The 27,943-nt window shown below is 44.1% G+C and overlaps 1 protein-coding gene across 3 annotated transcripts; it reads right to left on the bottom strand.

Moving 5' to 3' along the window:
- Positions 1-157: 157 nt before the first annotated feature.
- On the bottom strand, positions 158-27,875 carry LOC109880247 (TBC1 domain family member 16-like). 3 transcript variants are annotated; one of them, XM_031821120.1, is made up of 14 exons: positions 27,781-27,875; positions 27,276-27,442; positions 21,583-21,789; positions 20,395-20,557; positions 19,426-19,746; positions 11,019-11,213; positions 10,522-10,669; positions 9,936-10,100; positions 9,449-9,597; positions 7,307-7,465; positions 5,431-5,617; positions 5,093-5,272; positions 4,235-4,381; positions 1,443-2,846 (listed from the first exon to the last, which is right to left on the bottom strand). In XM_031821120.1, the coding sequence occupies exons 3-14, from the start codon at positions 21,755-21,757 to the stop codon at positions 2,568-2,570; spliced, it is 2,268 nt and encodes a 755-aa protein (XP_031676980.1). In that variant the 5' UTR covers positions 21,758-21,789; positions 27,276-27,442; positions 27,781-27,875; the 3' UTR covers positions 1,443-2,567. The 3 variants fall into 3 exon arrangements, with proteins under 3 accessions (XP_031676979.1, XP_031676981.1, XP_031676980.1); XM_031821119.1 differs by lacking the exons at positions 27,276-27,442; positions 27,781-27,875 and adding an exon at positions 26,928-27,225 and having other exon boundaries at positions 158-2,846; XM_031821121.1 differs by lacking the exons at positions 27,276-27,442; positions 27,781-27,875 and adding an exon at positions 26,928-27,223 and having other exon boundaries at positions 158-2,846; positions 7,331-7,465.
- Between the last annotated feature and the right edge of the window lie 68 nt (positions 27,876-27,943).

The following is a 27,943-nucleotide window of genomic DNA, read 5'->3' as shown; positions in this document are numbered from 1 at the left end:
GGTCAGAAATCAAGTAGAGTATCTGTAGACACACCTCTGCCAGACGGCCATTTCTGTGATCTCCTCCCAAACGAAGAGCTGGCTGGCACATGCATTTCCTCATGCTGAAGTTCAAGGTCAGAATGCAGAGAGAAAAGTGTGTGAAAAATAAAAGTTCCATTTACACCATTTATTTCAAATCACCAACGTTTCTGCCTTCACCACGGCCCTGCAGCATGTGAAAGCCAGTCTTGTATGTGTTGACTACACTACAGCATAGGACCACAGTAGGCCCTCATCAGTGGCCTGTGTATTATTATAGAACCTTATAGAACTCTACATTCAGTGATAACTCGGTCACAAACATTTTCAAATACAACTAAACCCAAAGACATGTTACAGTGACTCACATTCAGAAACAGTTTCAACGTGAGATAAAACAGTCCATGGAAAGAGATGAAGAATCGAGATAAGCAAGTAAATAAACACACACACACACACACACACACACACACACACACACACACACAGCCCCGCTGCCTTGCCACCCAATTATTTTCCAAACCACGTTACCATCCATCGGTTAGCCCTTTATAAAGTGGTTGGTACAATCTTCTAAATCTCCAGGCTTTTTCAGCGAGCAGCAGCCACAGATGACTAATGGACGCAGGGGCCAGTAATGCATGTCATTTGTAGAGACTGCATGTTGAGCGGGGAAGCAGCTTGAAGATCCTAATGTTACCTTTTAGTGGCAATTTGAAGATGTTTTTCCCCCAGGAGTGGCACTCTAACACCCACCCCCAGAACCCTCGCCACCGTGACAACTCACAGATTACAGGAAACATGCAGATCTCAACACTTCACTTGATAGTTCTCTGGGAAATACATTTAAATACTTTAAGCTTTTGGCTTTTTCATCTGCCTGCCTTTTGGGACTAATCTATTGGCCCATTACTCAGCCAGGCAAGCTCAGTCAAACACAAATAAACCATTTAAAATGATTTCAAATAGTATTTGGAGCAGGTTGGGTACAGAGCTGCCATTCCTCTTTGGTTGGTTTTCTTTCACCCGCTCTGTGATGATGTGTTGTGTAATTGAGGAGATCAGTCAGTGGAGGCCTATTGGTGGCTGCTCCCCAACTCATTACCAGATGTTGGGAGGTTACTGCTGTTTACACACACACACACATACACACATGAAATTATCAGTCAAGAGAATAGAAAGTAACAAAGTGGATACATTCATATGGACAAATTCACTTGGTTGGTGCAGGTGAAGAACCTTGAGATTTCATTGTATTTGATTGAAGCTGTGCTGTACAAATATAATGAATTATAATATTGTTTAGTGCAGTGACAACAATGGTGTTCATTCACTTGGAGGTCAATGTGTTTCTAGATATGGAAAAACAAAAACACTGAGCTTTTACACAACCGCCCTATCTGACATTTTTTAACAAAAACAAACTTAAAGTAAACTTAAACACATGATCTCATTTTCGATATGTAGCTAGCTGACCAGACTGTACACTGACTGGTAATGGTGGGATATCCACAACCATCATCGCATATTTTTTAAGCTCTACAGCTAGTCTAACTTTTTTTTAAAAATCCCTATTGCTTTGATAGATGCCATATTTATTCATATCCCCACTTATCAAAGATAAATGAAATCCCACCTTCCTTCAGCCTGACAGGCAGTGTCATCTGATAATGTAAGAATAAAATAGCAGGTTTCTGAACAGGAGTCTGATAAGGATGTTTGTAGAAAACTTGTTGTGGAAACAGTTTCCTATATACATTTCTGTTTTGGGCTTTGTGTTATTCGCTAAACAGGTTGTGCCCTTTATACTTAAAGGGTTGCTCATGCAAGGATATAATCATACTATATTGCTAAATATTGTAATTGCAAACCCACAGATACACACACTCCCTCTTTGAAGGGAACAGAAAAAAATATATGATTTGAAAAGTAACAATATTTCAACTTACTGACAGTTGAAATGACAGCTTGCCTCTCTTGGTTGATGGAGGTTTATACGTGTGTCGTGTTAATAGGCTTCAGCCTGATTGCAATATGCTGAGATAATATATCATTCCATTATTCACACAAACATTCAATTGTGAGCATATGAAAACCTTTCGATGGAGTTCAAATCTCAACAATTCCCCTTCAAGTCAGTATTTGACCATTGGAGTCACGTTGAATCCAGTCCAGCAACCTTAGACCACAGTGTGGACCCTGAAAGGTTACAGTCCAACAGAGTGATGATTGTCCAATCTCCTCCAATAGCAGAGCAGCTGCTTCTTCATGGGAACCGTAGTGCCAAGTGTCTGTGGTACTGAATGTTCCAAATAAATATACATTCTTATAAGGCAGTGTTCCATGTCACACCGGACAAAAGGATCAGATGGAAAATCCCTTTAATAAGATGGGGATTGTGAAAAGGGGGAGAGCGTGAAGAGAAGTATCAGAGAGAAGCACATACAGTATGTTGGGAATCCTAGTGGCAGAAAAGTGGTACTGCAGCGTCTGATCTACTCAACAGTTATAGTTAGCACCATTGTCTCCCTCCCCCCTATTTCAACTCAGGACTGCTTCCGAAACATGAAGATGTCTCTGGTCTTGGAGCCTCTCTTGCCCTCGGGGAGTGGGGTGGGGTTGGGTGAGGGTGACGGGGAGGCCGAGGGCTGGGGGGTGGCTGTGCCTCCATAGGGGCAGCTCTGGGAGTCGGGGTGCTCCCCAGAACACTCCACGGCCGGGATGTAGCGACTGTCCCACATCCCTGGACCGCACAGCTTACACAGGTCATGGAGACTGCATGGGATTCTGGGTAACAGACGGAACTGGTAGAGCAGACTACGGGCCTGGTAGTAGGAAGGGTGGGAGAGAGAAAGGAAGAGAGAGAACATAAGACAGAGTCAAGGAATGGAGAGAAAGAGAGCATGTGAGAGAACAAGGGACTGGAGGAGAGGAGTGACAGTGTATGAGAGAGAGCATGTGAGAGAACAAGGGACTGGAGGAGAGGAGTGACAGTGTATGAGAGAGAGCATGTGAGAGAACAAGGGACTGGAGGAGAGGAGTGACAGTATGAGAGAGAGCATGTGAGAGAACAAGGGACTGGAGGAGAGGAGTGACAGTGTATGAGAGAGAGCATGTGAGAGAACAAGGGACTGGAGGAGAGGAGTGACAGTGTATGAGAGAGAGCATGTGAGAGAACAAGGGACTGGAGGAGAGGAGTGACAGTGTATGAGAGAGAGCATGTGAGAGAACAAGGGACTGGAGGAGAGGAGTGACAGTGTATGAGAGAGAGCATGTGAGAGAACAAGGGACTGGAGGTGAGGAGTGACAGTGTATGAGAGAGAGCATGTGAGAGAACAAGGGACTGGAGGAGAGGAGTGACAGTGTATGAGAGAAAGGTTAAACACGAGGAAAACACGTAGAAAGGAGGAAATAGAAGGCAGCGAAGAAGCTATACCTCAAGACTTGCAAAACAGCTAACAGTATCACACTTAGTATCATGGAGATTTGAATAACATTTGACTAAATCAATAGCTCCTTCAGACGTGGAAGAACATGATCTAACGCAGCCAAAATCAATTAGCATGATCTAATTTATTAAACTAAATAGGGCTGAGCTGTTCACAGACACATCAAACCTGATAGGGGTTCTATAACAGTCCTAACACCTGCATGCTAAAATGTGCTGTTGCTGCAGCAGCACTATTAACATGGCATCCATTAACATGAGAAGACAGAGACACACTACCGGCCATCATTCAAAAATCCTCAACATGGCATCCATAAATATGAGGAGAAGACAGACACACAAACTACCGGCCATGATTCAGAAATCCTCAACATGGCATCCATAAACACGAGGAGAAGACAGACACACAAACTACCGGCCATGATTCAGAAATCCTCAACATGGCATCCATAAATATGAGGAGAAGACAGACACACAAACTACCGGCCATGATTCAGAAATCCTCAACATGGCAAGATCACAGCAAGTATTTCAAGACTCCTTGAGGGCTGGGGAGCAACAAGGGCTATTATGCTCTGTTGTATTACAAACGCCATTCCTTTTAAATCCATTCGGCGCAGGCGATGAGTTAAGAATTAAGCAACTAGAGGGTAAAATGCTAGCGTTGCATAACATGCTAGTATAGCCTAGCATAGCATGAGGAAAAGTGACCCAGCCTTGGATGGAGTAACACATCGTCATGCTAAGGCTAACTGCTAGCGTTACCTTGCGCAGCACCAGCTCCCCATTCATGTGCATGGAGAGGTTACTGAAGTGGAGCAACATCTGGTCGGTGGCTAACTGCTGCTCCGTCACGTCATCACCGTACAGCACGATGATGGCCACACACGCGAACAGATGGAAGTAGTCCGTCTGAGGGAGTGATAGCGTGTTATTGACAAAGTACATTTATACTGGACTGTGGAGAGCCTGCCTACAGTACAGTTTGTGTGTCTGGTTGTGCCTACATCCAACTCTAATCTCCATAACTAGTGTGTTGTATGAATGATGGTTATACATTATGGCAGGCTATAAACTTCTAACATTGTTACACACAGTTGCTAATACACATTATTACACACATTGTTTGATATTGGTGTATGCATGCTAATGTTGTGTGTTTGATATTGGTGTATGTATGCTAATGTTGTGTGTTTGATATTGGTGTATGTATGCTAATGTTGTGTGTTTGTATTGCTCTGTGTACACCAATTCCACGTACAACATGATGATGTTGCTCTGTGTACACCAATGCCATGTACAACATGATGATGTTGCTCTGTGTACACCAATGTCATGTGCAACATGATGATGTTGCTCTGTGTACACCAATGCCATGTACAACATGATGATGTTGCTCTGTGTACACCAATGTCATGTACAACATGATGATGTTGCTCTGTGTACACCAATGCCATGTACAACAAGATGATGTTGCTCTGTGTACACCAATGTCATGTACAACATGATAATGTTCCTCTGTGTATACCAATGCCATGTACAACATGATGATGTTGCTCTGTGTACACCAATGCCATGTACAACATGATGTTGCTGTGCGTATGCTGATGTAAACTTGGGTACCTGGTAGTGTGCCCAGCAGGCCTCCCACATACGCAGGGCCTCTGTGTCGGGGAACTCCCGTTTGAAGCAGAGTAGGAGCCAGCGGTGACAGAACAGCAGCTGTAGGCCGTCCTCCCCCAGCTGGGTCAGGTGCTGGTGGAACCGGGGCAGCATCAGACGCAACAGCTCCCTCAGGTACATCTGGAACGGGGGAGAGAGAGATGGTTAGGGCACTAATGTGGATATGAATGTAACGTCTCACACACACACAAAATAAAACAGGAGAATCACAGATAGCGAGAGAGAAAAGTGTGTGTAATAAAAAGAGAGAAAGACACTCTCTCCCTCTGTCCCCTTACCAGTTGTCTCTCCATGTCCTCGTCGCGGGGAGAGCTGATGAAGATGGTGTTCTCCATCAGGCCTACGAAGCACCAGAATGTGTCACTCTCATCCTGCACCTCGGTCAGCAGGGGGGCCACCAGGTCCGACATGCCCTGGCAGTAGCCCATCTCTGGGTTGAACACTGCGTAGTTCAGCAGCACACACCTGGAGGAAGGGAGGAACACCACCACAGGCAATATCAAGAGATCATAGTCGCCTCATACTAAGTCATTCATACTAAGTTATACATATTACCTCATACTAAGTTACACATATATTACCTCATACTAAGTTATACATATTACCTCATACTAAGTCATACATAAAGTTATACATACAAAGTCATACTAACCCATCACCCTAACCAACAGGTCATACAGATGTTTAGACACTGTCGTTAAAACAATCAATTTAGATCAAATCAAATTGTATTTTTCACATGTTTGTAAACAGGTGTAGACCAACAGTGAAATGCTTACTTCTCATCCCAACTATTCAGAGAGATAAATGTGGAAATAGAAAGATAATAACCTAGGAATAAATACACAATGAGTAATGATAGCGTGGCTATATACACAAGGTACCAGTACAGAGTCCATGTACAGGGGTACGAGGTCATTGAGGTAGATATGTACATATAGGTAGGGATAAAGTGACTAGGTAACAGGATAGATAATAAACAGTCACAGCAGTGTATGCGATGAGTCAAAAACGTTAAGGCAAAAAGGGTCAATGAAGATAGTTAAATAGTTAACCAATAGCTACCCGGACTAACTATTTAGCAGTCTTATAGCTTGGGGGTAGAAGCTGTTCAGGGTCCTGTTGGTTGCAGACTTGGTGCATCGGTACCGCTTGCCGTGCGGTATCAGAGAGAACAGTCTATGACTAGGGTGGCTGGAGTCTGATCATTTTTAGGGCCTTCCTTTGACACCGCCTGGTATAGAGGTCCTTAATGGCAGGAAGCTCGGCCCCAGTGATGTACTGGGCCGTACACACTACCCTCTGTAGAGCCTTGCGGTCGGATGCCAAGCTGTTGCCAAACCAAGCGGTGATGCAGCCAGTCAAGATGCTCTCAATGGTGCAGCTGTAGAACTTTATAACGATCCGAGGGTCCCATGCCAAATCTTTTCAGCCTCCTGAGGGGGAAGAGGTGTTGTTGTGCCTTCACGACTGTGTTGGAGTGTGTGGATCATGATCAGTCCTTAGTGATGTGGACACGGAGGAACTTAAAGCTAAATAACACTATGGCATTAAAACAGAGTAAGCGAATGAATAAGACAAATATGAAAAGTGGTTAGACAATATTGGTCCATAATAATACATGAGAGTTCTAACCTCCCCCACCCCTACTCTACTTGACTCAGTTATTTTTACCAATACCGAGAACCAGCCATGAGTCACTTAACAGCCTGGTTTTGAGAGCCTTTAGCTCCTTCATTTAGGAAGCTATTAGCTGTAAGTATGCATCAGAACTAGTGCTCTAACAACTTACTGGGAGTCAATAAAGCATGAAAGTCATTAGCTAGCTTCCCCCAGGGCTCAGAATATGATATGTACAATATTACCTCCTGTGCACTGGACTATGGGATAGGAAAGATGAGGAATGGAAAAGGTGAGGAAGAAAGGGAGGAGAATAGAGTGGTAAGAGAGGAGAGTGAAATGTAGAATAAAGAGTGACAGAGGGAAGGATATGGATAGAGATGAGAGGAAAGACAAGTGGTAGGGGAGAGATGAGAGGAAAGACAAGTGGTAGGGGAGAGATGAGAGGAAAGACAAGTGGTAGGGGAGAGATGAGAGGAAAGACAAGTGGTAGGGGAGAGAAAGTGTAAGAGAATAGAGAAAAGAGGGAAATACCCAGACAGAGCCATCTGTCCTGACCTCATGATCTCCACATTGGGGTTGTTCTCTCCCCTGAAGAAGTGGTTGCTGCGGTCTGTTCTCACCACGTCCTTATCCACGGTGAACTGAACCTTCCTCCAGAAGTCACTGTGCTCCTCAGGACTCATAGACAACCTGGGCATGGCAGGGACAGACAGGGTTTTACTGGGTTAAATACTGGGGCTATGCACTAATGTCAACCAAACTTAAAGGGCAGTTACTCAACTTCAAAAATGTACTTTTAATTTAACCCTTGATAGGATGTCAGGAAAAGGGTAGGGTGAGGATGTTGGGGCAATGTAAACCACTTAAACAACCTATGATCTAACCCTAACCCCCTCCCATCACTCTCTGGCTGAGAACCTGAACACTGAGGACCTGACCCCTACCCTAACGAGCAGAGCAGAGGGGATTTAATTAACACTATTTGTTTTCCATTGAGCCCCGCCAGGAACAATAACACTCGGCCTGATGCAACTTCACGTAACTGTTTACTGTCTGGGTCTGTGTTTGTCTGCCTCTCCCTCGGCGTCTCCTCCCTCACTCCCTTCTCTCTCCCAGTCCCTTGTCCCCTCTCTCCCTCCATGCCTCACTCTCTCCCTCTCTTCCCTTTCTGGAGAACTGTCAGCAGCTGTACCTGGTCCTGCTACCAGAATCCCCTAATCGTGTAACTCAACATTAACATGTAAGACCACAGAGACATCAGACCTTGTAGAAAATAGATGAGCAAACTGAATCAACTCTCCACAACCCTCTCCTCCTCCAGTGTTTGTTCAGAACAGGTATATATATTGACATCTCTCTCCTCTCCAGCAGGATCATCCATGTTTAACATCTTCAACAGTACTGGCTACAGCACAGAACATCAAATCAAACAAGCAATAATTGATTCTTCAAAATGTGACTTATATAAATAATATAATGTTATATTTCCATATAGAACTAATTGATTTAATTAACAGGGGCTGGTCGTTAGTCAGGATCACAAACAGATGATTATAAGGGTGTCATACATGTTCATGACAAGTCTAATCAGTTATTATACCTGTATCATAATGCATCATATCTGCAGGCTTTAAGTAGAGTGTTACCGGTGCCACCACCTTTAGAAGGCCGAGACTGTAGTTCCAGGGTCTTAATGATGAGCCAATGGCCCCTGGAGGCTCAGTCAAGTGTTTTTCCATCAGCCTCATCACATCACATCACAGGAGGAAGAGAGCGTCTAATTGGCTGGTTTGGATGACATCTTCTGATGTAATCTAAAGGTTAATACGCCATTCCGCTGAAGACCGGACAATTATCATATTATTTCTGTGCACTCGTGCATCACACCTGCGCAAACATGCACACTGTGTGGAAGCTTAGGTAGCCTAGTGGTTAAGAGCATACGGCCATTAACCAAATGGTCGCTGGTTCGAATATCCAAGCCGACTAGGTGAAACACCTGCCAATGTGCCCTGGATCAAGGCACTTAACTCTAATTGCTCCTGAAGGTGGCTCTGGACAAGCGTCTGCTAAATGTCAAATGTAAATGTATTTAAAAAGAAAAAGGATTAGGGACAGACAGACAAGTAACGCTGGGAGGTTAAAATAAACTGACTGGTTGCACCCTTCACTCTCTTTTAGTGTGTGTGTGGTGTGTGCGTGCGTGCGTGCGTTGTGCGTGTGTGGTGTGTGCATTTCGAGCTGTAGTCATCATATTGATAGAATATGAGAGTAGAATATGGGTAGAATATGAGAGTAGAATATGGATAGAATATGAGAGTAGAATATGGGTAGAATATGAGAATATGATTTGATCAGCGATTACATGTTTTTACCCAGGAGGCCTGTTAATTTACACCCAGCACTCCCATAACAACGTCCTGTAATTGTGTCTATTGATTGCTCCATTTGCAAAGTGAAACCACAAGGTGTGTGTGTAACAGTTAGCAGGATATGGCTTGGTGCCACTTTATTCCTTTGTATAAATTAACCACATATGTTCCAGTGTTATGAATGTCCTTTCATCGAAAACAACACAATAGAACCCACCCCCCTCCACACACACACACACACATGGTCAGCAGCAGTGCAGCTCCCCTGGATGGACAGCCATTAGTTATAGTAAACACCTACCTCCTCTGCTGGATGTGGTGGTACTCAGAGCGTTTCTGCAGTCTCCAGGCCTCTCTCTCCTGGGAGGAGGAGTCACAGCTGTAGTAGTGCAGTAAGAAGGGCCACACCTCCCCGCGGATGGATGGGTCAATGCCCCCAAAGAAGATGGCCTGAGGGGGGGACAGAGAGGACATGATCAGCCTGGGTAGTAGAAGTCTAGAATTCAACAATGTTATCTAACTACACCAGGGTTCCCCAACTGGTGGCCCATTGGCCGAATTAGTGCTGTGCGTGGTTTTATTTGGCCCCCCATTTACTGAGAGAATTTTGTAAAATAAAAAATAAAAATCTTTTTTTTGCATTTCCATTGTTTGAAATCAGCTCCATGTCATTTTTAGTTAAGAAATCTGTTCAAATATTCCCATGCATAATAGAGAGACACGTGATCGTATACAAATGTAAGCAAGTCTGTCAGTCTTCCAAGGTCTTATCCCAGCTACACACTCACCTTGCGTAGCTTGTACTCCTCCTCCACCTGTCCGTTGTGGTTGAGGTGTCGGAGCCAGGTGGTGACGTCCAGGCGGCGGTACAGACGTTCCTCCGGGTGGGTCTCAGCGGACGGCAGGGTGGGCCTCCGGATGGAGAACTGCATACATGACTTCTCATCCACTACCTGGAAGAGAGAGGGAGGAGAAAGAGAGATCGATAGGTGGGGGGCAGAGAGGGAGGAGAAAGAGAGATCGATAGGTGGGGGGCAGAGAGGGAGGAGAAAGAGATCGATAGGTGGTGGGCAGAGAGGGAGGAGAAAGAGAGATCGATAGGTGGGGGGCAGAGAGGGAGGAGAAAGAGAGATCGATAGGTGGTGGGCAGAGAGGGAGGAGAAAGAGAGATCGATAGGTGGTGGGCAGAGAGGGAGGAGAAAGAGAGATCGATAGGTGGGGGGCAGAGAGGGAGCGAGACAGACGGGTGTGGGGCAGAGAGCGAGAGATATCAAGGAACTAGCCATTACGCTAACACTGAAATAACGTGGTATCTAGCCACAATGCTAACAGTGTAGGAACATGATATCTAGCCACAATGCTAACATGCCTCACCTGGTCTTTGAGCTGCGTCTCTCTGCAGCACTTCCACTGTTGGAAGACCTCAGCCAGCTTGTCCAGACCTGCGTGGTGGAAGTGGAGGACCTTATACTGGCTCTCCCTGCTGGCGATCACCAGCTGACCACTATTACACGCCTCATCACTGGAATCACAACATACCATTCAAACATACAGAAACACTGGCTGAAAGAAATACACACAATGTTACTGCACTGCTAGAACATGGCTTATAACATATACAGCAAACTCTCAGTTGGAGAAGAATTTCAGAAACATTTCCTGGATTGTCAAATACAGTCATGTTTTACATACATATAGGCCCACTTTCTGAAGTGACTTTTCATTTTTGTAATCGTTGGACAATGATAATCCTCCCCTTTACCCTCACAGGCCAAACAACACAACTGTATGCAGGTGAGTTTTTATGAGAGTAAAGTTCCTGAGGTCATAAAGTATCCAGACAACATGACCCCACATGACCCCTGGCTGACCTGAAGAAGAGGCGGAGCGACCTCATGTGACCCAGGTCGACCCGGAACACTCCCCCCAGCTGCTCCAACGCCAGCACCTTCTGCTGTTCCTCCCACCGCATGCCCTGCGATTGGCTGTTGTTCTCAGAGGGAGCGTGGCTGTCCAGGCTGGAGGCGGAGCTAGCCGAATGGGTCATGGACTCGTCGCACAGCTCCCTGAGAAAATGAGGGGGGAGAAGTTGAGTTGGTTATAGGATCAGATTAACTTACACCCACAACTATTACTGGCTAAATGCAAAACAGACCTTAGATCAGCGTCTAAGGGAAACTGATAGGACCATGATTTTGGAGAATCATTGCATTGCACACAGAGGTAATTCTAACAACACATAAGCATAGATATGGCAAACAGGGGGCGATGTACTGTTTGTGACTAGTGTTGAATATCAGGAGTCTATTTTACTGCCCTGTTGTGGTTCCTTGTTTTATGTCCTGGGATTGTTCTGGCTTAGACCATATGGGACAGAGAAGAATGCATGGTGGTTACTGTGCAGGGGGGGGACCACGCACATCACACACACACAGTGCATACAACAGAAACTGTGTACACACACACACACACACACCACAGCGTCTGCCTTCCAATTTCCCCAGTCATTCCCCCACGGCCACTGTTTGTTTCCCCGGCACTGTAACCCGAGCTGGGGGTTCCTCTACTGCGTTAACACACACACACACATCTGGGTAAGGGGGTAAATAAAACAATTAACAACCAAAACACACCAAGACACGTCTCGGAGAGCCAGACCTGAGAAGCACAGTGACGTATTAATTGCAAATAGGGCCAGTAAACACAAGTCAATAATATGGAAAAACATTTACATTTAAATGCTGTTTCCTTGTATGCAGATGGAACAGTATTTCTCTAAGTCCATAATAAATACAAACAGCCTATGAGCTGGTCAGTTTCAAACTAAATCAATGGTTGTGAATTGATCATGTCTCAGGTTGTCACATACCTGTATATGGGAAAATAATGTGAGATCCATCGAGACAGCAAGGTGTCCCTTCATTGGTCAGATTCACTGCCCTCTGGATCATGTATCAAATCATGAAAAAGGTCCCAGTCCTGGGACAATACAGCACAGAGGAGTGGGGAGATTCTGTCTGCCTCAATATAAACCTAGTCATAGCAGACCTGGGTTCAAAAACTATTTGAAATCTTTCAAATATTTTGAGCGTTTGCTTTAGCCTGTCTGGAGTGCCCGGTGAGCGGGCGTTGCAGATTTTGGACTTGTCTATCGGTTCCATTGCAACAGGAAATCTCAATCAAGCCTGGCAGAATAATTTGAAATTATTTTTCAAAGTATTTGAACCCAGGTCTGCGTCATAGGCCTATTGTATTACATTGAGGTGCGGAGAGAACATACAGAAACCAAAAGTCTCACACTTAATGGTCTGCTTGAATAAAATCTGACAACATTTGATTGATTAAAACATTGCCTCAATAAAGGAATATTTAAACTGCGCTACATGCCAACTACTGTTACTGTCAGAGATATTGCTAAGCTATCTGTCTCTATGGGCTTTACAGTTAACTAATCAGCATCAACAGAAGATGTTGAACATGGACCTGTTTTAAATGTCGTCTACTTAATCAATGAAGTGAAGATAGCTTACAGTAACATAACAGTGGGTGCTTACGGAGAGGTTTTAAATGCCATCTACCTCAGTGGATCTCAATTAGCTAATGCTAAATGTTCACACTAATAGCTGATGCTGTTCTCTATAGCGACTACACTATAGCCTATGTATACAGTGTTATACACAGACTATGCACTGAGTGGACAAAACATTAGTAACACCTGCTCTTTCCATGACAGACTGAATCCAGGTGAAAGTTATGATCCCTTATTGATGTCACTTGTGAAATCCACTACAACCAGTGTAGATGAATGGAAAGAGACAGGTTAAAGAAGGATTTTTAAGCTCTGAGACAATTGAGACGTGGATTGTGTATGTGTGGCATTCAGAGGGTGAATGCACAAGACAAAATATTTAAGTGCCAAGAACTGCAACGGTGCTGGGTTTTTCATGCACAACAGTTTCCGGTGGGTATCTAGAATGGTCCACCACCCAAATGACATCCAGTCAATTTGACGACTGTGGGAAGCATTGGAGTCAACATGGGCCAGCATGCCTGTGGAGCGCTTGACACCTTGTAGAGTCCATGCCCTGACAAATTGAGGCTGTTCTGAGGGCAAAAAGTGCAACTCAATTTTAGGAAGGTGTTCTTAATGTTTAGTACACTCAGTATATGTCAACAGCATGTTTTGATGGAAAAGCTGTTTTAATGGCATGTCCCTCGTCAGGGGAGCTACAGCTACAAGCTCCCCACCTACGTGATGCTCTACCCTAGGGACAGAGCTCTGGCGTCACCCTGAGAACCAGAGCCTGGGGCTCAACCCCCATGGTCCCTAAACTCAATGAATAATGTGGCTGTTGAGCAAGTAGAAGAGACCACACTTCTTGGTGTTCTATTAGATTGTAAACTGTCAAGGGCAAAGCATATTGATTGCATTGTTGTAAAGATGGGGAGAGGTCTGTCTGTGATAAAGAGATGCTCAGATTTTTTTTTACATCACATGCAACCAAACAGTTGTCCAGTCAGGTGCGGCAAAACAAATACCTAGAAAAGCTGCAGCTGGCACAGAACAGAGCAGCACGTCTGGCCCTCAAATGTTCATGGAGGGCCAATGTCAATAACATGCATATCAGCCACTCCTGGCTCAGAGTGGACGAGAGATTGACTGAACCACTGTTGATTGTTGTAAGAAATATTGATGTGTTGAAAGTACCAAGTTGTCTTTTCAGCCAGTTATCACAGCTCAAAAAAACAAAACAGTCCCCAAGTAAGAACAGAGACTGGGAAAATGACTACATGGTAACTCAGGCAAGAAATATGAAACACCTCAAGGAACAACGCGGACTGTGAAGAGACACTAACAGCTTTCTTTAGATGTTTTAAATGTAGCTTTCCATTTGTGTTCTTATCTATTAGTGTTCTGCATGTTGTGTGGCTGCTGCTTTTTCAACAGCTAATGGGGAGCTGAATGAAATACACAAATACGCAACAATTTCAACGATTTGACTGAATTACAGTTCATAAGAGGAAATCAGTCAATTGAAACTAATTCATTAGGCCCTAGTCAATGGATTTCACATTACTGGGACTACAGAAATGCATCCGTTGGTCACAGATACCTTAAATGTAGGGGCGTGGATTAGAAAACCAGTCAGTATCTGGTGTGACCACCATTTACTTCACGCAGAGCGACACATCTCCATACATAGAGTTGATCAGGCTGTTGAATGTGGCCTGTGGAATGTTGTCCCACTCCTCTTCAATGGCTGTGCGAAGTTGATGGATATTGACAATAACTGGAACACGCTGTAGTACACGTATATCCAGAGCATCCCAAACATGCTCAATGGGTGACATGTCTGGTGAGTATGCAGGCCATCGAGGAACTGGAACATTTTCAGCTTCCAGGAATTGTGTATAGATCCTTGCGACATGGGGCAGTGCATTATCATGCTGAAACATGAGGTGATGGCGGCAGATGAATGGCACGACAATGGGCCTCAGGATCTCGTCATGGTATCTCTGTGCATTCAAACTTGCCATCGATAAAATGTAATTGTGTTTGTTCATAGCTTATGTCTGCCCATACCATAACCTCACCACGAGACACTCGGTTTCACAACATTGACATCAGCAAACCACTCGCCCACACAACGCCATCTGACCGTTAAAGTTGAAACTGGCATTAATCCATGAAGAGCACATTTCTCCAGCGTACCAGTGGCCATCAAAGGTGAGAATTTGCCCCCTGAAGTTGGTGAACAGCAGTCAGGTCAAGCCCCTGGTGAGAACGACCAGCACGCAGATGAGCTTCCCTGAGACGGTTTCTGACAGTTGTACAGAAGTTCTTCGGTTGTGCAAATCCACAGTTTCATCAGCTGTCTGCGTGGCTGGTCTCAGACGATCCCGCAGGTGAAGAAGCCAGATGTGGAGATCCTGGGCTGGCGTGGTTACATGTGGTCTGTGATTGTGAAGCCGGTTGGGCTCTGCCAAATTCTCTAAAACAATGTTGGAGGCGGCTTATGGTAGAGAAAAACATTAAATTATCTAGCAACAGCTCTGGTGGACATTCCTGCAGTCAGCATGCCAATTGCATGCTCCCTCAAAACATCTGTGGAGTTGTGTTTTGTGAATTAAAAAAACTGTCCCCAGCATAAGGTGCACCTGTGTAATGATCATGCTATTTAATCAGCATCTTGATATGCCACACCTGTCAGGTGGATGGATTATCTTGACAAAGGAGAAATGCTCACTAACAGGGATGTAAGCAAATTTGTGCACAAAATGTGAGATAAATAAGCTTTTGTTCATATTGAACATTTCTGAGATCTTATATTTCAGCTCATGAAACAGGGGACCAACACATCACATGTTTTTATACTAAACAAAAATATAAACACAACATCTAATCAAAACTCTGGGGAGGGCAGGGAAAGGAGGAGAGCTAAAAATAGGTTTTATGTTATATAAATATATTATTGTACATTTGCATGGAAATTCACTATGATTTAATTACCTATGTTAAGGATTCTAACAATTGTACAGGGCAGCAAAATACTTTTGAGATACATTAAGAATTTAAAAGTTTTAAAGAAAACAAATAGCAATTTTGTCCTACAGACGCACTACATTCAGTGGTTTAGAATACTGTACTGGAGCCATATACAGTTGAAGACGGAGGTTTACATACACCTTAGCCTAATACATTTAAACTCAGTTTCACAATTCCTGACATTTAATCCTCGTACAAATTCCCTGTCTTAGGTCAGTTAGGATCTTGTTTATTTCAGCTTCAGAGTGGGTCAGAAGTTTACATACATTCAATTAGTATTTGGTAGCATTGCCTTTAAATTGTTAACTTGGGTCAACGTTTCGGGTAGCCTTCCACAAGCTTCCCACAATAAGTTGGGTGAATTTTGGTCCATTCCTCCTGACAGAGCTGTTGTAACGGAGTCAGGTTTGTAGGCCTCCTTGCTCGCACACGCTTTTCCAGTTCTGCCCACAAATGTTCTATAGCATTGAGGTCAGGGCTTTGTGATGGTCACTCTAATAACTTGACTTTGTTGTCCGTAAGCCATTTTGCCACACTTTGGAAGTATGCTTGGGGTCATTGTCCATTTGGAAGACCCATTTGCGACCAAGCTTTAACTTCCTGACGGATGTCTTGAGATGTTGCTTCAATATATCCACATCATTTTCCTTTCTCATGCTGCCATCTATTTTGTGAAGTGCATCAGTTCCTTCTGCAGCAATGCACCCTCACAACATGATGCTGCCACCCCCATGCTTCACGGTTGGGATGGTGTTCTTCTATTTTTGTTTCATCAGACCAGAGGACATTTCTCCAAAAAGTAAAATCTTTGTCACCATGTTCAGTTGCAAACCGTAGTCTGGCTTTTTTATGGTGGTTTTGGAGCAGTGGCTTCTTCCTTGCTGAGCGGCCTTTCAGGTTATGTCGATATAGGAATAATTTTACTGTGGATATAGATACTTTTGTACCGGTTTCCTCCAGCATCTTCACAAGGTCCTATGCTGTTGTTCTAGGATTGATTTGCACTTTTGGGACCAAAGTACTTTCATCTCAAGGAGACAGAACGCGTCTCCTTCCTGAGTGGTATGACGGCTGCGTGGTCCCATGGTGTTTATACTTGCGTACTATTGTTTGTATAGATGAATCTGGTACCTTCAGGCGTTTGGAAATTGCTCCCAAGGATGAACCTGACTTGTGGAGCTCTACCATTTTTTTTTCTGAGGTCTTGGCTGATTTCTTTTGATTTTCCCATGATGTCAAGCAAAGAGGCACCGAGTTTGAAGGTAGGCCTTGAAATAAATCCACAGGTACACCTCTAATTGACTCAAATTATGCCAATTAGCCTATCTATCAGAAGCTTCTAAATCCATGACATTTTTTGGAAATGTCCAAGCTGTTTAAAGGCACAGTCAATTTAGTGCATGTAAACTTCTGACCCACTGGAATTGTAAGTGAAATTATGTCTGTAAATAATTGTTGGAAAAATTACTTGTGTCAGGCACAAAGTAGATGTCCTAACCGACTTGCCAAAACTATAGTTAGTTAACAAGAAATTTGTGGAGTGGTTGAAAAACTAGTTTTAATGGCTCCAAACTAAGTGTTTGTAAACTTCCGACTTCAACTGTAGATGCTGTACTGGAGCCATATAGATGCTGTACTGGAGCCATATAGATGCTGTACTGGAGCCACTAATAGCTTAACCATATAGATGAGTTTCAAAAGTGTGAAACAATAATAGCATTGGGAACACGTATGCATGCATGCACACACACACACACACACAAAGCTACAATACACAGTCTCTCCCACACAACAACATAATGTACTCTCTCGCTTTCTTACACTCCCTCTTCCCACTCACTTTCTTGCACACAGATTATTTCTCTCTGCATGATTCCTAGTGACATGTTTCCAGTCCCAGGCCCCTTAACAGTGTCAATTAAAGCTGAGAGCTGTGCTGTTCCAGAGGGGTTGGCTGCTGCCTGTAGGCCCCGACCAGACCACTCTCCATTCCTTTAATCCACCCAGTTGAGACACAGCCCAGTACAACAACCCCAGGAGCAGGGAGGAATCAAAGAGAGTTTCACACAGACCCAGGGAGGGAGAGAAGAGGGGAGAGGAAGTACAGGGAGAAAAAAATGGAGATTGAGTTAAAGAGAAACATTAGCGAAGGATAAATAGAGAGAAAGAGAGAGCGAGCGAGAGAACGAGTGAAAGAAAAAGAGAGAGAGCGAGAGAGAGGAAGAAAAGGTTAGAGGCAGTGCAAGAGAAAGCTGCCAAGTCACACACTAACTGCACTTACAGTGTTAAATGGACAAACACACACTTCAAACTCCCTCATCCTGGGCTGTGTTTCTGGCCAAATACCTCTGTGTGGAAACGACCTCTGAGGGATGTATAAAGGAGAATGGCCATAAGGTCAGTACAGCAACATGATAGTGGTTTAGTCCAGATGGTTTAGTTGGTTGGAGCAGAGTGTTGGTAGAATTCCTGCATGGACCACATACTGAATGTGTGTGCTAACTGCTAACTGCTAACTCCTAACTCCTAACTGCTAACTCCTAACTGCTAACTGCTAACTGCTAACTGCTAACTGCTAACTGCTAACTGCTAACTGCTAACTGCTAACTGCTAACTGCTAACTGCTAACTGCTAACTGCTAACTGCTAACTCCTAACTGATAACTAAGCTGCTTTAATTGAATCGATTTAGCGAAGGACAATGTCTGTGTTTTGGCCCATGTTGCCAATAAGAACCTTGTAATTGTCTGCTTTAACAGCCCGTTCTCTCCTACAGAGTGACACATCCAGCCTTGGGAGGCAGTAATAGTTAACAACAAATTCTCATTTACAGACTCCCTAGTCAAATAAAGGTTTAATTTTAAAAAATGCTGTGTGAAGTGTGAACCTCCCCCAATGACAATAAGAGTACACTTATCCCCTTCTCGGTGGCTCCACCATGTGGTAGGTTAGGCCTATTACAACTACCTTGATCTGGTGAGAAATTCTGTCTTGCGAGGTGAGAAACTGGCATCTGGAGTGTAGGTTCAACATGATTCAAGGTTATAGCCTTTAAAACACAGACGACCGCTGCTTCTCTCTCTCTCTCTCTCTCTCTAAAACTCTTTTATAAAGTGGTGGGGAAACAATCAAATCGCCAATTACCTAAAATATCCATAGGATATTTATGCAAATGGTTGCAGGTTCTTGTTGGCATTCAGGCAGTCAGTTTCAAATATGTATTTAACAAGTTGGATGCTTCTCTACCCAAATAATTGGAAAGGCATTTCTGTCATGTGCTTATATGCTTAAACTATTTCAATACGTCTCCACTGCGAGATAAGACACCAATATTCAGCGTCTGACAAAGACTGGATTCAATACGTACATAAATTATAAGTACCATGGAAACTACAGCTCCATTTGTGCTCTGCATATCAATAAGTAACTCGCATAGATAATTCACACAAAATCCAACTGATAATAACTTTCATTTTTTTCACCAAAACACCCCATTCGTATCCATGTCTAACACAAGTCACAAACAAATACGTGCACACAACAGACCTGCATTCAAATACTGAAATCTTTGAAATACTTTTAGTATTTGCATTAGCCTGACTTTTTCTATTGGTTTAATGACAGCATGCAAACTCAATCAAGCCCTGATAAAGTATTTGAAATGATTTAAATTACAATATGAACCAAGGTCTGTATTATCCACACACATAAGCCCATCCCCTCCCAGCTCACCTGCTCTCGTTGTCCAGGAACACAGAGCCGCTGCTCTCAAAGAGGGACTCGCTGACGGGCGACAGACAGAAGGGTGAGGAGAAGGTGGTGTCTGAGTCCGAGCCCATGGTGCTGTCCCTGCTCACCTCGTCAGCCGACAGCTCACAGGACCCCTCGTCCCCCTCATCCGTCCCAGACTGGGACTGCTGTTGCTGGGGAGGAGGGGGCTCTATGCTGGCCTCCAGACCCAGGGCCCCTCCAATCCCAGTTCCGTTCCCAATCCTCTCCTCCTCCTCCCGGTCCTCATCTTCCTCCTGGGCGGGAGGGTGTCGGGAGTGGGGCCTGCAGGTAGGGTTAACATTAGTGTTACTGTAAAATGGGTTTTCAGAGGATGAAATTCAACCAGATTGAAATTAAGCACCATCCTGAAACAGAGTTCACCTATATTACAAAAGTTCAGGCTCAGTTGTCAGGATACAAGCAGTTATCACAATAAAACCTGTTATCGCGATACAGGCAGTTATCACAATAAAACCTGTTACCGCGATACAAGCAGTTATCACAATAAAACCTGTTATCGCGATACAAGCAGTTTTCACAATAAAACCTGTTACCGCGATACAAGCAGTTTTCACAATAAAACCTGTTACCGCGATACAGGCAGTTATCACAATAAAACCTGTTACCGCGATACAGGCAGTTATCACAATAAAACCTGTTACCGCGATACAGGCAGTTATCACAATAAAACCTGTTACCGCGATACAAGCAGTTATCACAATAAAACCTGTTACCGCGATACAAGCAGTTATCACAATAAAACCTGTTACCGCGATACAAGCAGTTATCACAATAAAACCTGTTACCGCGATACAAGCAGTTATCACAATAAAACCTGTTACCGCGATACAAGCAGTTTTCACGATAACACCCGTTATTGCAATATCACCAGCTACAGAAGTCCATTACGTTCCCCTCCCCCCACTCTACCTGCGGGGCCTGCGCCGAGCGTTCCTGCGGACAGGTGAGCTCTCTGGGGTGATGTAACGCAGGGCCTCCTCGTCCTGTCTCTGGATGCGGGAGTTGGGAACCCAGGTTAGGATCAGAGTGGTTCCCAGGCTCTCATCCTTCTCCATGTGCACACACAGGTACCCTGAGGAGAGAAGGGAGTCATGAGAGAGATGGAGAAACATGGCCACAAACACACAGGAACACAGACACGTGGACAACAACACACACACGAGAACACACACTCACCCTGATGAAATCATATCAGAGGATTGGAGACAGGTTGAGAAAGAGAGGACACACAAGAAAACACAAGCACCGAAGTCACCTGAGAAGATCACACTAAGAGAAAATGATCCCAGAACCAAGTCAGTTCTCCTCAGGACAAACATTCTTCCCATGAACCAGAAGTCAGATAGATAGATATACCAAATCTGGAGTCAATCTGACTTCTGGGTCATGGGAAAAATATTTTGGCCTGAGAACTATAATAGATTAGACATCTATAACCTTAATAAGTTGATACACAAATATACTGTCCATAGCTAACATACCATACCATGATGGAAGAGGTGGCAAAGTAGTGGCATACTGTACATGGAAACATTACTAGGTATGACACAAAACAAGTGAGACAAAGAGGAAGTAACCTGAAAAGAAATAAGGAGATCTGACTCATGAACAAACAAGGAAATGCAGAGGAGAGAGACAATGAACCATACAGTCTCATATCTCTCAGGTGAGAGTTCATCTGTACATGGTGGAAAGAGAGAGAGACACTATAGGACACACTGGGAAGAGAAGAACAGCAGAGGAATAGGTGAACGCTATAGTCATAGCTGGGGCCTGTTCAGGAGGATGTAATGTTACAGAACATTCAGATAGAAATGTATGGCGTAGAACAAATATGATTGTCAGGTAGAATAGGTAATCGTGTTAGTGCTATTCATTACATTTCTGTGATGTTCAGAATAGTTCAGCTCACTGAATACACCCCAGGGTTGTATGTACTAGGCACCATATGCAAGAAAACAGACTGAAACAGGAAGGGACTGCCTGAACTTGTCCGATAAGAAATGCTTTTCTCCGTTGCAAAGACGTTCGTTACGGTGTGCCCTAATGAATAGGACCCTTATGTAGGGGACTCTTAGACAGCTATATACACTGTACCTGGGTGGTGTTCGGGCAGGCCCGGGAGGGGCTCGGCAGGGTGCACACACACATTGTTCTTGGAGAAGATGATCTCCCCGTCCAAGCCGTTCCGCGAACCCGCCGACCCTGGGTTAAAGGTCAGGAGGTCCGAGGCCTTGGAGGAGGCGCGTCGCAAGAGCCGACCGAGAGACATCTACACCGACACCAGGACTCTGCGCCCATCCTCTGGGGTGGGGGGAGGAGGAAAGGTGAGAGAGGGGGACAGGGATGGAGAGAGACAGAATCAGGGCAGAATGGAGGACATGGGGCACTAGTGTTTTACAGTATGACATTTACCTATTCAAATGAACAAATCATATATAGAGTGCCTTCGGAAAGTATTCAGACCCCTTGACTTTTTCTCCATTTTGTTACAGCCTTATTCTAAAATGTTTTAAATCGTTTTCCCCTCATCTATAAACAATACCCCATAATGACAAAGCAAAAACAGGTTTTTATAAATATTAGCTAATTTATTAAAAATAAAAACTGAAATATCACATTTATATATCCTTCATTTTACTTTTAGGTTGTGCGTATGGTTGTGAATTGTTAAGATATTACTGCACTGTTGGAGCTAGAAACACAAGCATTTCGCTACACCCGCAATAACATCTGCTAAACATGCGTATGTGACAAATACAATTTGATTTACATAAGTTTTCAGAACCTTTACTAAGTACTTTGTTGAAGCACCTTTGGCAGCGATTACAGCCTCGATTCTTCTTGGGTATGACGCTACAAGCTTGACACACCTATATTTGGGGAGATTCTCCCATGCGTGGTTTTGGCTGTACGCTTAAGGTCGTTGTCCTGTTGGATGGTGAACCCTTGCCCCAGTTGGAGGTTTTCATCAAGGATCTCCGTGTACTTTGCTCCGTTCATCTTTCCCTCGTTCCAAACTAGTCTCCCAGTCCCTGCCACTGAAAAACATCCCCACAGCATGATGCTGCCACCACCATGCTTCACCGTAGGGATGGTGCCAGGTTTCCTCCAGACGTGACGCTTGACATTCAGGCCAAAGAGTTCAATCTTGGTTTCATCAGACCAGAGAATCTAGATTTTTTTGTATGAAAAGAAACAAATAGAGCTAAGCACAGGCAAGATCCTAGAGGAAAACCTGGTTCAGTCTGCTTTCCAACAGACACAGAGACAAATTACCTTTTCAGCAGGACAATATCCTAACACACAAGGTCAAATATACAATGGAGTTGCTTCCCAAGACGACATTGAAACATTCAGTGTGTCCTAGTTACAGTTTTGACTCAAATCTACTTCGAAATCTATGGCAAGAATTGAAAATGGCTGTCTAGAAATGATCAACAAACCAATTTGACAGAGTTTGAAGAATTTTTTAAATAATCATGTGCAAATATTGTACAATCCAGGTGTGCAAAGCTCTTAAAATGTCCTAACATTTCTAAAAACATGTTCTCACATTGTCATTATTATTGTGTGTAGATGGGTGTGAAAAATATTATTTTTCATTTTTAATTCAGGCTATAACAACATAACTCGAAGGCTGTGAATAGTTTCTGAAGGCAACGTATATAATCATACATGGCAAAGTCTCTTTTACAGTTTGAGCTTTCATTTAAAGGCAGTGACAGACATTTGTACTCAAGTTACACTGTGATGTTTGTATAGTATTAGTGTGTTCTTACCCCGACAAGTCAACCCTGCCACGCAACAAAACCTCACAGTGAGTTGCCGTGGCATAGGAAAACACTATCTTGACTCACACACTTGGCTCTGTTAGTGTAGGTGTGTGTGTGTGCAAGTGTGTCCCCCACCTTGAATAAACACACACACACACACACACTACACAAACCTGGTCACTCATTCTATGTGAAATCCTAGTCTGTTATTAGGAGCTAACAGATGTCAGCATCTATGGCTATTCTCAACATGGCACACAACTGTGCACTATGACTGCTCTCACATGCCAGACTCATAGCTTTCACAGCAGCTGATGAGAGACTACACTATGACTAGTCTCACGTGCCAGACTCATAGCTTTCAGTGGCTGATGAAAGAGACTACACTATGACTAGTCTCACGTGCCAGACTCATAGCTTTCACAGCAGCTGATGAAAGAGACTACACTATGACTAGTCTCACGTGCCAGACTCATAGCTTTCACAGCAGCTGATGAAAGAGACTACACTATGACTAGTCTCACGTGCCAGACTCATAGCTTTCACAGCAGCTGATGAGAGACTACACTATGACTAGTCTCACGTGCCAGACTCATAGCTTTCACATTGGCTGATGAGAGACTACACTATGACTAGTCTCACGTGCCAGACTCATAGCTTTCACAGCAGCTGATGAAAGAGACTACACTATGACTAGTCTCACGTGCCAGACTCATAGCTTTCACAGCAGCTGATGAAAGAGACTACACTATGACTAGTCTCACGTGCCAGACTCATAGCTTTCACAGCAGCTGATGAGAGACTACACTATGACTAGTCTCACGTGCCAGACTCATAGCTTTCACATTGGCTGATGAGAGACTACACTATGACTAGTCTCACGTGCCAGACTCATAGCTTTCACATTGGCTGATGAGAGACTACACTAGGATTGTAAACAAAATCATTTTGCTGTTCACTCCAGTCAACCTTTCTGCTATGACTGGAATTGGCCACTAGCGCTACTGGCATATCAGTGTTAGTCCATACTGTGTAAATTCCTCTGTGCGACCCCCATACTGTGTAAGTTCCTCTGTGGGACCCCCATACTGTGTAAGTTCCTCTGTGCGACCCTATGATAATGTAGCCTAGTTCCCTATCACTACAGTCTATGACATCGAACACATTCCCAGTGCCCCACTACTCCTGAATGTGTGGAATGTTCCCTCCTTTTCCTCTTCCTGAGAACCCTGAGTCATGACCTGTGACCCAAATGGCACCCTATCCCCTATATGGTGCACTACTTTAGTCCAGAGCCCTATGTGCCGAGGTAGAAAGTACTGTGCTACATAGAGAATAGAGTGCCATTTGGGAGGTAGCCATGTTTACCTCCTCTGATTAACAGAATGCCGCACGACTTCCTGTTAACAGGGCTCCAGGGTGAAGTTTCTCCTCTGTAAAGATATAGGATCAGCTTCCCCTCTCCCAATTCTAACAATTTGTGGGGGAAATGCAAAACTGACACAAGATCAGCATCTAGGGGTAACTTCACCCTACTGGCTTATCAGGACTCGGACAGGAAGTCTTCTACCCCGGAATCCAGGCAAGGCCAGTGAGTATGTACTGTAGCCTGGTCCCAGATATGTTTGTGCCATCTTGCCAACTGCTATGGTCTTTGGACTGACAATGATCATAGGAGTTGGCAGGACAGCACAAACAGACCGGGCACCAGGCTAGGGAGAGTGAGTGAGGTACTCATTTGGCTGGGTAACACTTTACAATGATTAAGTTTCTCTCTTAGAACACTGCATGTCCACACTATTCTTCAGAACTACAACCATCCTAAAACCACTCTGACCATAGCGCTGAGCTGCTCACATTAACATTTGCATGGTAACTGCTGACAGAACAAAGCCAATCCATTGAATTCACTTGCAAATGAGCCGTAGGCTGAACTCACTATACCAGGTGTTCAGTGTCAACTATACCCCCCTGGACCTTCCATCCATACCTCAGCAGATTAAAGCTACATTTCATAGTCCATTTTTCTCCTTCTGATCGCCCCAGACAACAGCTACCCCTAACCAGTTGATAGACAGTGGAGATCTCCACCAAAACAGCGAAGTTAGAGGTTATTTGGTGGTAAAACAACAGCTATAACCAGTTCTCTGTGTGTATCCATAGCCTGAGGTTATTCTGGTCGGTATGATAGCAGCAGGGCGAGAAGAGGTCAGAGTGTGATATGATTCCATATTCAGCATATGACTAAGCAGGGAGCCTGACTGATATAGCACAATGCTCTCTCCTTCTTCCATGCTGTCATCACCTCCGTGTGTGTTCACACATTGCCTTGTCTCCTCCACTTTAGCCTCGGTCACCTCACACTGGTCCTACTGTAGCATTCCAACAATGGAGACAGCTTTCCAAAGAACGTGTTACTCTCCTGTGAGTGTGAAGTCTGCAGTCGGTCATCATGTTTCCTGTAGCCATTAATCTCATTTAGTATGCATCTCCTTCTGCCTTGCTGTATGGAGTTGTTTTGTTCAGAAAAACTTCAAACAAAACAGTCCTAAGGATTTTCTGAGACAACTAAACGTTCCCCAACGAGATTACAGAGCGAGTGTATCAGTACAGTATCCCACTGTGTCCTGCCAGCCTCAATGACTATAAACGCAGAGGATTCCAGTGCCTCAGATCAGTGGGTCCAAGTTCACCTCCGGGCCACACTAACAAACCTGTCAGGCTGATGACATTTGAATAGAGGAGGCTTCCATAATTAACTGCCTCTCCTGTTCATCTGGATCGTGACACCAAACCACTGCCTGAGGGGCAGCTAAAGGACTTTAAATAACCACATGGACTCTCAGTGGGTTGCAATCCCTCAGGCTGACTCACTTCCATGAGCAAAGAGTCAATAGACTATGTATCAGACACAGACAGAGCAATAAGTATTCTGTTTACATTAGACCTAGTAAAGTAGAGCTTGAATGGAAGTAGCCTAGGTGAGACAACTCGAATGGGAGCTGAAAATTGTTGGGTTAGCTCACCTTTCCAAATCACATTCACAAAGCATAGGCCTATAATTTGATCTTGTTATAGCTATAAACTGATAAATATGAAGTCAATGAGATAGCCATATGGACATTTTAGCTGTAGGCTATCAATAGCCTACGCGACATAGTAACAGAGGAGTATCCTCAAGAGTGGCGTCCCGTCCGTGGTGACGAGGCTACATCAACTATTGACACATTGTACCAATGACAGGGAACATCCATTTGACAGGAGAGGATGGAGCAGCGGAATTCTCGCTGCCGCACCATTATTTTTCACGGGCCCGGTCCTTCTCCTGCCTCTCCGACATTGCTATCGGTTTGCCGGGCAGGGATTTTATCTGTAGTTAAGCCTACCATCACGAATACATATTTTAGTCTAGTTGTCTGGCCTATGTCCTCAAATTTCTCTCCATCACATGCAGTGCACATCCCGACCAACCCGCATAGTTCGCCAAAGGAATAGCCTTGCCTAGGAAATAAGGGGGTCGTGTAGGCTACAAACAGCATAACCTTATCCATAATACACGAGGTCGTTTGATTCTTTCTCGGTCATCGGTGTACACCTGTGCGAGCAGAGGACTTAATAAATAAATGCACACTCAAAAACACAGGCGATGCGGTCTTGCTTTCTCACCCTCTGTCCCACCCGAGACTACTGTCTTTGCCGCTTATCCATTCCGGAGCGATGTTTATGGTGGTTGTATCCGTGTAGTTTGAGGTCACGTCTTCGGTATTTTGTTACGCGGTGTGAGTGTTTGTATCCGTGCGGTCTTTCTCTACCGCACGCGGAGCTGCTATGTTTCTCTAACCCAACCCCCAAATTCCTCTGCTTCCGGGATGGCAGACTAAATAAAGGCTGCTTCTGTGAATGCACGGACCAGTCAACTATTAGGATCGCCTTACATTTGGAAGTATGTTTGTCTTATTAGCAAAAGCAAATGATCGTCAACACACCACAATGATATATCTAAGTAAGGCTAACCTTTTATCATAGTATGACGTTTTAGAGGTCAATGCCGAAAGCTTCACTGCAGTTGGCTGATCCCGAACTCACATGAGCATTATCAGGACCAGTGGAGCTGGAGTCGGAGCATCATGACGCGGATCTCAGATGTCCCGCTGGAACTCTTATATATGGCAGGTAAACCACTAGCAGCAAGGACAATGAGCAATCATTTAAACAATAAACAGCACATTTCAAAATGACTATTTCAAAACAAGGTATTTCGAGGGCAATGTTTTAAACAATAACAAAAAATCATTTAAAACATAAGCTAACATAACCATATTACAGGTATGATATTTTGTACAATTCAGAATAGTTTACAATATGTAACTGTATTGAGCTTAACTGCACTGAGTTATAAGGAAGATGTTCCAGATGGGAAGACAATTTTTATTTAACTAGGCAAGTCAGTTAAGAACAAATTCTAATTTACAATGACGGCCTACCCCGGGCTAATTGTGCCTTGCCCTATGGGACTCACAATAATGGCCGGAAGTGATACAGCCTGGAATCGAACCATGGTCCGTAGTGATGCCTCTAGCACTGAGAAGCAGTGCCTTAGACCACCCTCGGGACTATGAAGTAGATTAAGAAAGAGATAATTGACTGCACATTCAAACACTGAGTGGTGACAGCTCACTAAT

The sequence above is a fragment of the Oncorhynchus kisutch genome, unplaced genomic scaffold, assembly GCF_002021735.2.
Source record: "Oncorhynchus kisutch isolate 150728-3 unplaced genomic scaffold, Okis_V2 scaffold3869, whole genome shotgun sequence".
NCBI lineage: Eukaryota > Metazoa > Chordata > Actinopteri > Salmoniformes > Salmonidae > Oncorhynchus > Oncorhynchus kisutch.
The sequence above is the reverse complement of the archived record's forward strand: the minus strand, read 5'-3'. Positions and strand labels throughout refer to the sequence as shown.

What these genes read in the sequence shown, in the direction of transcription:
- LOC109880247 (XM_031821120.1), bottom strand. Translation starts at nt 21,757, where the DNA reads ATGTCTCTCGGTCGGCTCTTGCGACGCGCCTCCTCCAAGGCCTCGGAC. An exon ending in CCTGCCCGAACACCACCCAG is followed by an intron (nt 20,558 to 21,582) that starts GTACAGTGTATA and finishes TTCTCTCCTCAG; the next exon opens with GGTACCTGTGTGTGCACATG. An exon ending in TTCCTGGACAACGAGAGCAG is followed by an intron (nt 11,214 to 19,425) that starts GTGAGCTGGGAG and finishes TCATTTTCTCAG; the next exon opens with GGAGCTGTGCGACGAGTCCA.